The following is a 13,397-nucleotide window of genomic DNA, read 5'->3' on the forward strand; positions in this document are numbered from 1 at the left end:
GAGACTAAATCCCTGAGTGCTTTTGTTTTGTCACTGTTATTGTCTGCAACAAAGAAGTCACATGTGAGAGCCCGGGAAGAGAGCCAAATGCAAACCAGACGACATCCCAGCTGGTTTTGAATGGCCTCCACCGTACGCCTGTGTGCATGGGAACCATGCTGCTTGGAGCAGTGTCAGCTTTATCAAGTGAGTTTCTGCCCGTGACTTTGCTGCGATGCCGAGACAGACCCAGAAGAAATAGGCCAGAAGATCCCTCCACTCAGACTTTGCACTTTAAACTTCTGCTTTGAGGGAAAAAGAATCTCTCTGTTGGGGAAAAGAATAAGATCTATATGGTTGGCCAAGCTAACTCCAATCCTTTTTGCTACAGCCCTCATGAATTTGAAGAGGGAAGCATAGAAGATACCTGATTTTTTTCTTCTGAAAATCTGAGATTAATTTGGCTTGAGAGGAAGACTGAAGATTAACTACCTCATGTGCTTTCTTTTTACTTGTTACCATCTCATTCTGGAGCATTTTCCTAGTTGGGACTTTATCCAGATTCTTAAAAATCTTCTTTTTCTAAGCTGGCAGGCCTCTTAAACAGAAAAAGAGGTAAAACCCAAGTTAGGGTATTTTTAGACCTGTTGGTTAATTTGATTACTAGTTTGATAGACTGATAGTGTCCTTAATAATAGCGATTGTGGGGTTTTGATGAGCCATATACAATCAGCAGGGTCTACTGAGAACTGAACAGGAATGTTTCAAGGAGTTTGGGACCATAGTGTCTCTACTCTGTAGCCCCATATGTCTTTTTTCCATTTTCTGGAGAACTCCTTTAAGGAAGCAGATTAAAAGGTAAGATTAGGAAGGAATACAAACTTTACCGTTAGCTTAACAGCAGATACTTTACTGTTAGCTTAACAGCAGAGCAACAAATGCGTGTTAAGTGAACTTTGTAGAAGTTGTACGATATTTGGGGGAAAAGTGGCAGGATTTTAAATGATAGCATTTCAAGCTATCCTATACAAATGCCCAATTTATCCCCACAAAGTTTTTTTTTCAGTGGCCACTGAGCTAGATATTTTAATAAACATTTTTACACAATGATCTTCCTTCTATTCAGTAGGTACAAGATATTTTGACCATCAACTTACAAAGTGCTAACTTGCTTTTATAAAGGTCTTGGTGATAACTCTAATGTTCCAGGTAGAGCTGAAAAACATGTGTAAGAAAAATTATCAAATCCCTATGGGTCTTAGTCAATAGGTACAACTTTCAGGGACTGGTAGTTGATACTGCCCCACCTTCTTACCCTCTCCAGTTCTCAGGGCTAAGTGATCTCCAAGGTCCCTTACAATGATCTCTAAACTTCTAACAATGATTGGGTGATTGATCATTTCCTTAGCCAGAAGGAAGAATTTGGAGATTCCAGTCACCATGGTGAGAATTCTTGGTTTGGGTCTTGATGGAAAATGTTCCCAGGAAAAAGGACACTGAATCCTTGAACCTCACTCTGTACCAATAATTATCTATTACATCCTTCTCTAAGGGCCTCCTGACTAGAAGTGAAATCAAGAGAAGCAGCACCTGATGTTTATGCATGCAAATGTTATCTCCTCCCAGATTTTATTTTACATCTTATTTGTCTAAATTAATGTTGCTATTTAAGTATATTCAAGGATAAAATAATAATTACAGAAGAAGTATAATGACTTGATTCTTCACATTATCAGAGGGTCCATTATATTCATTCATTCATTCAATTCATTCTATAGCTATTTATTGAGCACCTGAAATGTTCTGGGCACTGCTCTAGACATGGGGCTGTAACAGTGAACAGAGACAAGTCCCTACTATCATAGGGCTTCTAAGCAAAACTCAATATTCCTTGGATAACAGAATTGCTTGTTGATAGGTGAATGGTAGCACCAAAGCAAGGAATCTAGAATTTTTAATCCAAGAATGGTTACCTTCCAGTAAAGATGAAATAATAAGAGTAAATAACAATTGGTAATACTTACATAGTGCTTACCATGTGCCAGGCCTATTATAAGTGCTTTTATGTTCTAATTATTTAATCCTTAATCCTACAATGTAGAAACTATTATTATCCTAGTTTATGGATGAAATTGAGACACACGAGATTGTCACTTGCACAAGTTCACATAGCTAGAAAATGGAAGAGCTGGATTTGAGCACAGCTTAGAATGTCTGTGATTTTATAGATTCTAAATCAACTACAAAAATTCCCAATCTTCTACTTCTAAAGCTCTGCCTCTCTCCAAAGGAGATAAAGAAAAAATGAAAAAGAAATAGCTCCTTTTTACAAAAACTAAAACAGAACAAAATGAAATAAAACGACAGAGGATGGTCCCAAAATGTGGTCTTTTTCCTCACTAGGAAAAGATGTTACAGTCCAGAAGACTGAATTTTAAAGGATCTCCTTCCTGTCAAGGAATCTGTGATAGTAGCTGATGAATAAAAACACATTTTTTGTGTAATTATAAAGCAATCTGTGGTTCCCATGCCATCAAGGATGAATAGAAGCCTGAGTGAGGTTTGGCTAAACTAAAAACTACAGGCCCATCTACTTATATGTCTTTCTCAGAAAAACTTGGCCCAAGCTGTCTGTTAAATTGAGTGGTGAGGCATAGATATGAAAGGTTGAGACCCAATGTTAGAAATAGATAGGTAGGATACAAAAAATTTCATCAAAGTAATGTCACTTTTTCTCCCTTATTTTTAGGAAGTACATTTGAAGAACGCAAGTAGAGGGAGTGCAGGAAACAAGAACTACAGAATGTAGGAAGACCTTCCTGAAGAGTGAAGAATGACATGCCACTGGCAGGATCCTTTGCTCTGCACGAGTTACCTGTTAAACACCAGAAGACCTACCAAAAAAATAAGTTTGATAACATTTCAAAAGATGGGCATTCCCCCCCAATGAAATACGCAAGTAAACATTCCAACAATGTCTTTAGGAGTGATTGTTAAAAGCTTTGCACCTTGCAAAAATGGTCCTGGACTTGGTAGATTGCTGTTGATCCTTTATCAATAATGTTCTATAGAGAAAATATATATATAGATCTTAGTCCCTGCCTCTCAAGAGCCACAAATGCATGGGTGTTATATAGATCCAGTTGCACTACATTTGTCTCTGAATCTTGGCTGCTAGAGACATTCATTCAGCAGCCTTATCTAAGTGGTTTATTAATTTTTTTATTTGCACTTCTTTCTACGCAACACAGGCTGTTTGTTTTACAGTGTCTGGTAATCTTGTTCGTCTATCCCCCTCCCCCCTTCATCACCTTTTTATTTGCCAAATTTGGCCTCCTCAATAGCAGCAGCAAGCAGTCAAATAGCACACCAATTTTTAACCCACAAGATTCCATCTGTGGCATTTGTACCAAATATAAGTTGGATGCATTTATTTTAGACACAAAGCTTTATTATTTCCACATCTTGCTAAAAAAATTGCAAGTAGTTGCAACTTTGAGGCCAATCATTTTAGGCATATGTTTTAAGCATAGAAAGTCTCAAACTCTGAATGGTTCCTTCAAATGATGAGTTAGTGTGCGACCTAATCAGTACTTCTCTCTTTTTATTTTTTCCATATAAAGCACTATGTAAATTTAGCATGTCAATAATACAGGATGTATCAAACAGTATGTAAAACTCTGTTTTTTAGTACAATGGTGCTATTTTGTAGTTTGTTATATGAAAGAGTCTGGCCAAAACGGTAAAAGGTGAAAGCAAAATAAAAGAGGAAGCCTGGAGCCAAAGGTGACACAGAGGGGAAGGGTACTCAAAATTTAACCATTTGGGAAAGAAAAGTTCCCCAATTATGCCTTCCAAAAGAAATAAGACACAAAGTCCACTGATGCAAATCTGATTGGCGAGTCCAGAGAGGAGTAGAAGAAGCAGAAGGCTAGGAATTTTAAGTCCTGGTTTCTTATTCTCGCTGAAGAAACAAACATCTGCCGACTCTGTCACGGACTCACCACTCTGTGACCTTGGGCAAGTCACTTCACCTCTCTGTGCCTCAGTTTCCTCATCTGCAAAATGGGGGCAATATGTCATCTACCTACCTCACAGGGGTGGTATGAGGATTAAAAAGATAAAGCTCCAGATTTTTATCCTGAGTTGCTATGAGGGCGTCAAGATCAGAGCCCTTGAGTTGCTGGGATGCAAGGAATTCTATGAACAACTCATTCACAGCATAGCTAGAAAATTGATAAGCTGAATGCTCCTGACATGCCAGTTCTTGTCAGTGAAGCTATCCAACTAACTATCCAACTAACTACTTGTTAAAAGCTAACAGCTCAATCTCTTTTAAAACAGTTTTCAAAATAACCTAGAAACATTTGATCTGCAATTTGATTTTGAATTCTGCATTTGGATTTATGAATACAAAGTGAAAAGAGAGGAAAAGAAAAAAGGAGAGAAACAAAGATTTCTACCAGCGAAAGGATGATTATTCCATTTGCTAGCACTTACTGACTCTGCCAGGAAGTTACTAATAACCTAATAATACTTCTTCTAATATTATAAATGATACTCTATTCATTTTGAAAAACAGTTCTTTCCGCTTTTCAAGTAATCTAAAAAAGTCCCAAGATTTCAAATATTGAAATAATAACTAATAAAATGTTACAAATTTACTTTCTTTAATGAATTTTGTTCTTATCCTTGGAGATACTGATATATACATATATTTTTGGTTAATGCTTGATTAGAGTTGCTAGTTGAAAGACAAACATTTCCTTCACAGCTAGAAATTTTCCCTCATGTCTGCTTAGAAGAGTGGCCTCTAGTCCTCTGTGGATGTGTCTTATCCATTCAATTGAAAACTGGTATCAAGGAAATCCAATGATGAGGACAGGTCCATGCTGACCTAGAAAATATTTCCTGTCTACATATCAAGATTTTCTTATTAAAACAATGAATCATCCATCATTCAGATTTTTTATCTGCCTTAGAACTTTTTGGTGAAAAGCAACCAGGCTTGATTATCTCATGAAAACTATATCCCTTTTATTCTTGGAGAGTGTACATGCAAAACAAAAATAACATCTTTAGTCTACATCCCACTGGTTCACCTCAAGGTTCAGAGGCCAGAAAAAAACAAGATTTCCTGGATCTCCGAACATATGCAAAAAGAAGGCCTATTTAATGGACACCTCTGGTCAGCCAACTAGTATTTTAACCTTAGTCCACAGTGTTATTTGAATTTAGCACCCTTGGCATGCAGAGCTATGTTCTGATCACTGTGGACAGATGTAAAAGAAACCATAGGTAATTTTGCCCTTTATCTGTCTTCTAGACATATGGGTTCTATGGAATGAGATGCTGGACCCATTTTCCCAAAATGGCACTCTGATTTTTATTTCTTATTCCTAGTGTGTACCTTTTAAAATTACTAACTACAAACAACACTTTACATGCAACCTTCTGCAGACCTGTAAGTTTCCAGACATAGTTGAATACAGTAATTCTAAGAGTGTCTATGACTTATTTGATTCACTTAATAATTCTGTTCACAGCAAAAAATACCCCAGTGAGGAAAGCTTAAATATGCGAAGTCATATTACCCTTCTTAACTTTTTCTAATACATAGTCCTCTCCAACTGTATCATAAGTTAGCTAATTAAAAATTAACTAATTATACTAACCCACTATCTTATTTTCAAATGATTTAAAACTAGAAGACAAATTGCTGTCAACTCCAGAAGTCAGCTGATCACTATATACTACAGCAGAATGACCTGGTACTGACAGAAGGAAGCACATAAAATCTTACAGCTCAAAACTTTATAAGCTTTGCTTTAGAATTTTGAGATGAGGCAATATCAAGACGTTTATGAAAGAGCTATAAATACTGGTAAGAATGAGCTTTTAATTTATGGGTTGATTTCCAGTTTAATTGACAACACTGAATACCTAGGTCAAATTTCCATTCCCACTTCCCCAAATAGTATAATTGTATTATTCGAACATCTTAAGATGAGGAAGCTCCACTGAAAAAGTTAAAGCATCTTTCCATCAGAATCCACTCTTCTAGAGATCAAGAAAAACTCTCCCAATACCCACCCTACACACACACACACACACACACACATAGACACGTGCACACACACACTCATCTTAAGAGTCCAATGGAATACTGAGAAGAAATCACTTCCTTGAAAAATCTTTAAAAAAAAAAAAAAAAGCCCGGCCTCCCTTGAGAATCCTTCCCCTCCTTGGAATGTCAGTGTTTGTGTAGATGAAACCATCTCATGCACTATGACTTCAGGGTTTCTGTTATTAGTTTATGTACTTGGGAGAATGCTTAAAATGGAAGATGTAGCACATTTTGCTTTCCCATTTATTGTTTGGCCAGCTATGCCAATGTGGTGCTATTGTTTCTTTAAGAAAGTACTTGACTAAAAAAAAAAAAAGAAAAAAAGAAAAAAAAAGAAAGCATAGACATATTTTTTTAAAGTATGAAAAAAACAATTCTTTAGATAGATGGCTTAAGAAAATAGCATTAGGTCTAGTCACCACCACCTTTCAACTTTATATCACTCACAAGTAGTGTACTGTTCACCAAATTGTGAGTTTGGGGGTGCAAGGGCAGAAGATGGAAATTTTTTTAAGTTAGAAGGCTCCATTATTTTGTTGGCTCACAAACTCAATAAAATTAGCAATATATTATCCAATATGAACACCTTGATTCAAGAGCATGGAGTATAAATGGGAAAGAAAAAAAAAAGACCTTATAGGCAAATGGCAGAACTGAAAAGATGATTAAGTTACTCATTGATTGTGTGTGCACATGTGTGCACGTGTGTGTGCATGTGTGTGCGCGCGCTCTCTGCTCTAAAACAGATATTCAGCAAGTGGCGAAAATAAAAACAAAAAGAAAAATGCATAGATTCACCTTCTAAAAATAGCTTCTGCCACATCCCCCTTGAGTAATTCTTTGGAGTTTACTGGTTTATAGAAGATATTCTCCCTTCACCTAAACATCTCAAAGAGCAGTAGCTCTCATAAAAAGCAATCACTGATCTCATTGGGAAGTGTTGGCAAGTATTTCCTTCTGAGATGGGGGTTATCTACTGATAAGGAAAGAGAAGAATTTATGAGAAACCGTTGAAAGAGATGGCTAACAATCTGTGAAGATTTTTTTGTTTTTGTTTTGTTTTGTTTTTTACTTTATACAGTCTTTATGAATATCTTAATGTTCAAAAATGACTTGTTTTTTTTTCTTCTTTTTTTATATTGGAATGAGGGATGATAAGTTAAACCCACATAGACTCTTTAAAACTATAGGCTAGATAGAAATGTATGTTTGACTTGTTGAAGCTATAATCAGACTATTTAAAACGTTTTTGCTATTTTTAATCTTAAAAGATTGTACTAATTTATTAGAGACAGATCCTATTTGGTTCTCTTCATAAGAAAGAGCATTCCCACTCAAATCACCTGGGCTTTCCCGTCAATGTTTTCGAAAGATAAATCTGATTTATGCATCATTATGGCATCATTTATTTTGAAATTTTAAAATAAAATAAGCACAATTCTTTATGCCCCTCTCCTGCAATGCTCATAAAGTCCAGAATCTGAAGGGGCAAAAACAAGAGGAAAATTTTGTTGATTCTTTGTTTTTGGTTTGTTTGTTTGTTTTCAATGCTAGTGTTTAATCCTATAGTACATATTTGCTTATTGCTATGTTAATATTCTAAAAGACTTTCCTGTTAGGTATTAGAAACTGATACATAGATATCTTTTTTGTGTGATTTCTATTTAAAAAAAAAAAAGGAGATGAGAAGACTGTCTGAGCTTTAAGTGCGTATGGTACAGGATAAAGATACAAATTTAAATAACCAAATCCTATCTGGAACAACACTTTTTGTAGGAAACCTCTCACAGATGAGACAGAGGCCCAGGGAGTTCTTGAAACTGTCTTTTTTCCTCTTAGTCCTTATTCATTTAGTATCTGCCTCAAAATTTTGTAGAGGGCTGACCAAGCTGAAACCCTAGAATTAAAGGGGCCTCTTTTAAAGCATACATTTCACATGTTCCTTCTTAATTTATGATGCCACATTGATCTTAAACACGGTCACCGTTTCTCCCCATTCTTCAGCTGTCATTGATAAGGTCTTTCAAGAAAAAACAACTTAAAAAGAGAACACAAAAGTTCAAATGTTACTGCCCAATTGAAATGTAAGTTAAGATAGAGATAGTTTCTCCTATTTAACCCCTGCTGAATCACCTGTCACCTTCGAAATGACCTTCACAATCCTTAGAATATTCCTTTTTTAATTGTCCAGCCCTACTGTATCTAAAAATTAAACATTACTCATTTTCTTTTGCCCAAAATGCACTGATGTAAAAGTAGGAAGAATGAAAAAAGAACTCAAAAATCCCTTCCAAACCACCCACTGGCCCCACTCACCCACCCATAGCAAAGTCACTACTGTTAATCCCTTAATCTGATTTTGTTTGGATATTTATCTTGTACCTGCTGCTAAACACACTGCAGGAGTGACTCTGAAACCTCAAGCCACCTACTCACATCTCTTATCTGTGTCTGTGTATTATTAAAATGTCTATTCAAATATCAAAAACTTTCAAACATCATGTAGATTGTATTCAGTTTATACAAAGGCCCCAAATACTATGTCAGATCTCTTTTTTGCTGAGAGAGCTAATGAAGTGTGAAAACTGGGATTACATCATGTGTTTTGCTTCATTTGTTTTTATCACATTTAGGCCAAGTGTGATAAATAAACTTACAGACACTGAATTAATCTTCCCTGCTACTTTGAAACCAGAAAATAATCATTGGTCATTGATTTTATCTGTCTTAGTTCAAAAGCATATTTTTTATTAAATTAACTCTGATTGTATTTGAAATTATTATTCAATTCATTTATGGCAGAGGAATATCAATCCTAACGACTTCTAAAAATGTAACTAACTGAATCATTATCTGACATTTACTGTTTAATAAGCATATTTTGAAAATGTATGGCTAGAGCGTCATAATAAAATGATATATCTTTCTTTAGTAATTACATTAAAATTAATCATGTTTGATTAATTAGTTCTTTTGGACAATGTTGGTGTAATGTGTCATTCCTTAAGAATTCTATTGTCATGTAGCATTTTTATTAATTAAGGTCATTGCAACAAATAAACAAGAAAACTTACCCAGAAAATAAAACTAATCATACACCAGAATGGAGATATCTTATAGAATTTACAGATTATATTTAAAAATAAATGCTTCAAAGAACTTGGACAAACTATGTAAGAGATGTATGAATTGTACAGTAGATGCATTAACAATAAAGCAGGTTTAAGTAACCCATCCCCACGTACCATAACCCAACAGTGAGTTATAATCCATGACAAAGCATTTGGGAAAAGGTTTTTTATCACGTAGGGTACATAATATACAAGTAGCATTTAATACACTCCCAATATCGGGAAATGTTATAAGAATGTGATCTCTCAACACTGAATTTCTGTTTCAATAAATCTTTCTAATTCTTTACTGAATAGATACTGTGAATATCAAACTCACAGTAGCATTTGTGGAAGCACAAAGTGGAAAGATTAGTGATTTCCCTCTTGTTGTTTGAAAGCATCTCATTCTGTTTCCCTTTTCTTAAACCGTCCATGAGTTATTTGGAAAGCTACCTAAATGTAAAAAAGGCTCATGAGCTTTGTACTTGATTTTAAGGAACTAATAATATTACTAAAGTTTCCTGTATCAATTTCCCACGTGGGGCTCACCATCACGCCCAACTTCACTCACTCAAAGTCTCCATGGTTCTCCCTAGGCCCAACAAGAGGACTAACTTCCTCGTTCTGTTTGTGCTCTGCATCAGACCTCCAGGGGCCAAAAGCTTCTAACAGCAGGGCGTGCACGTGCGTGCGCATGCGCATGGCTAGCCTGGGGACAGCCTTTTCACTAAAGGTTTTGTGGATGTTGAAGTGAGAGGGCAGAAAGATCTCAATCATCACTTTCATCTTAGTAAGATTCCCTTCCTCTCTTCTGCAAACTCTCCCAGGAATTATTTCCTATCCAACCCTTCATCCTCTCCCTTAGAAAGAACTCGCAAGAAAATTCTGCTACTTCCTCCATCACAGCTTTGCCGGTAGTGGGGATGGGGGCAGGCCCGCTCATCTTTTATCATTGCATATGCCCAAAAGTTGTTTTTCCTAAACAGAAGAGCAATTCTGTCCCTAAGGAATTCTGTCTTCCTTTAAGATCATCTAGGCCAAATTACAGCCTGTTTTTGAAAAGGGTATTTTTCCTTCCTGTAAGATCTGTGTGAGTGATAATTACCACCACCCCAACAATGGTTAATATTTGCTGAGAACTTACCATGGGTCAGTCACTATACCAAATGGTTCACCTATGTTATCTCATTAGTCCTTACGAAAACCCTATGTGTCAGGCACTGCTATGAACCCTATTATACAGATGAAGAAATGGAGGCTCAAAGACATTATTTAATGTACTGAAGGTCACAGCCAGGCAGGGTAGACTTGAATCTGGGTTTGAAGACATCAAACCTGTGTTTTCACTACTTCACCATTCATGCCTCAATCCAGACACAGGGACAATTCCAGGTACTGACAGTCACCTTCTTGTTCAAATTTGGTTGTACATGCTAGAGGCAGAAATATAGCTAACTTTGAGTGATAAAGTGTTTTTGAATATGGTATTATTAAGATAAATTAGAATTTCTGCTCAATAATCAATATATCTAACTGGGCTTTTAACCTTACCTACTGCCATTCCTCTACTGTTCACATCGCAATGTCGTTTCGTGATAGTCCTTCGTATCACATATGTAATACCCAATGGTAAATCAATCTCAGTGAGAAAGGGTATGTCTTGAGCCCTTATACAGTCCAGAAATAAACCATTTCTGCACAAGTAAAACTAGAAGTTGATCATAAAGAATCTTGCCAAGAGCTCTGGCAACACTACACCTATTGTTCTCCTGACAGTTTGTCAAAGTCACTGTGGTCTCAAGGAATGTGGTTGAAGCAAGGCTTCCACGGACAAAAATATGGACTCACAGAGTCCATGTTCCTACATCCCTGTCCCTCAGAAATGCCTTAGTTATCCCACTCTAGGGATTCCCAATGGGTACAGTTCTAACCCTAGATGGCATTTTGGAAACATGCAGGGACATTTGCAGTTGTCAATCACAATGACTGAGGGGGGGGGCATTATAAGGTATTTCTTGGGCAGAGGTTAGAGCTCCAGACACTTCATGTAGATGATAAACCTATTTATAATTACCTAAGCCTAGAATATAACTCCAATTTGTTTATAAACTCAAAGCATTTTTGAATGATTTTTACATAAGCTGAATTTTCCAGGAATGCTACCACTGTCAGTCAGTGGTAGTACTGACTACCACTGTAGTTGGTATATATACCACAGTATAAAGGTGGTACTTTACTTCATTTGGAACTTTACCAAGCATTGTCCACTGTTCTAGAAAAAACATCACTTATAGCAATGCTAATTGTACTATTTGAATCTGTCTACTCGCCACCTGTATCAGTAGCTGTCACATTCATAATTCTCCACATAGGGGTAAATTATCTGACCACTTCCCTATGTTTTCCAATAGAGTTGGGCCTTAGCATTTCTATCTTGTAAGGCATGTTATTTTACTATGAACTGTTTTCATTATACTTTATATTACAGTTCAGGCATCATTTTGATTTTTGTTGAAATTGTGTATTATCTATGAATTTCACTTTGGGATATTAAAGGGTATATCATAAAATGTTTGCTATAAAAAGGGGAGCTTTGGGTCTGATAGGGCTGAACACAACAATTACGATCCTGCCTGAGTAATAATGCCAGATGGATGGCAGAGCCTTTGCCCTCTTCCCAGTGAGGCATTTAAAGTGTAAAGCTGAGCCGAAAGCTTGTATCTTCCTCACCTGTTTATGGATAGAGATTAAACCTCTTTGGGATCCAATAAAGGATAATGGTTATGGTTAATACAACATCTGGTTTCTAAATGTTCTTTCCTTCACCCTGTGATGGGATGAGATGATTTTGAAAAGAATAAAGCAATCACTAAAAACAGAAACAGATGTAAATTGGATTTGAGACAATACCATCAGTACATCAAAAGTAAAATTTGACCTTGGATTTCAAGCAAGGTTGGAAATGTGGCCTAGAAAGGAGGTTTCTCATTTTAATGGTTACTACCAGGAAAGTTAAAGATTAAGTAACTGTCCCATAACTTCCTAACTATACTTTGTTTATTGAAATCAGTGGCTCCACCTTAGCCTCCAACCTACTCCAGAGGGAACAATGGGAGAGTCTCTCCAAATGGAAATTTGGGGGGTTCATAGTCTCTATTCATGGCAACTTCTCTATATAAGTGCTGTGGTTGAATCCATCAGTTCACCCCACAAACAGGGAACTCTCTTTCCCAACCCCAAATGTCTAAAAGATGTGATAGAGAGACAGACAGAGATGGAGAAAGTGCTCCCCTAGAGAGAGAAGGAGACAGCAGTAATAGAGGCAGAAATGATACCTAGTGTTGTACTCTCCACCTTATTGGGCCCAGATCTTCTAATTCAGCCACCACTCTAGAACCTAAAATATTCAAAGATAGGATTACTCCAAGACCAATATTCTCTCCCTATTTTTTCTGTCTCTCTCTTCTTCAAAGGGCTTTGGGAATGGAAACATTTCCATTCCCCTCCTATAGCCAAGTAAATTCTCTTAGACAGTTAATATTGAAAAGTCTCTTCTGGTAGCTCTAGCCCTCACTGCAGTAGTAAAAGATACAGTGAAATAATTTAATACACATTTATGCTAGAATGTACTGGATGTTTATCTGTTTGCTCTCATATCCATTTCCCAACATTCTACATTTTCCAGCCACCCCCCCCCTTTTTTTTCTGATTTCCAGGTAGGCTTGGCTGTAGGAGACACTAACAAAAATGGAGGGCAGGAAGAAAGTAGAAGCCAGGGTATTCCTGCCTTTTCTCTCTGCTTCAAGCAGCATCTTCAGCAGTAATTGCTGTTCCTGCCCCCCAACTTGAAGTGGCACCCTGTTCACCCCACGGACCTAGATCCATCCAGATGGTTCTTCTCAGATGGGAACACTACTTCCTCTCTGTGTCTCTCAAGTTCTAGGGATGGTAGTGACTTCCTGATGTTGTTAATCTCTGGGTTGACTCCCATCTCTTATTTGGCTACTCATCTCTTCCATCACCTGTACTAAATCCCCTCTGTTTAAAATACCTAGAATAGTTTCTGCTGCCCTCTCTGGACCTTAACTATTACCCACAGGAATGACATAGTGGTAAGAAGCATGAGTGCTGAAATCAAGCAGATGTTGGTGTGTGTTGTGGCTCTGAGACTTCTGGCT

At 36.9% G+C, this 13,397-nt stretch overlaps 1 protein-coding gene across 1 annotated transcript in view; it reads left to right on the forward strand.

The window, feature by feature from the left end:
* The window catches only part of IGF1 (insulin like growth factor 1), a 75,703-nt gene extending 66,616 nt beyond the window's left edge, over positions 1-9,087 (forward strand). The window contains exon 5 of the mRNA XM_081247852.1: positions 2,729-9,087. Within this exon, the coding sequence (XP_081103978.1) occupies positions 2,729-2,788 (60 nt within the window). The 3' untranslated portion in view covers positions 2,789-9,087. The remainder of the gene's footprint in view (positions 1-2,728) is intronic.
* Positions 9,088-13,397: the final 4,310 nt, after the last annotated feature.

Source organism: Mesoplodon bidens (genome assembly GCF_964165515.1).
Source record: "Mesoplodon bidens genome assembly, chromosome: 11".
NCBI lineage: Eukaryota > Metazoa > Chordata > Mammalia > Artiodactyla > Ziphiidae > Mesoplodon > Mesoplodon bidens.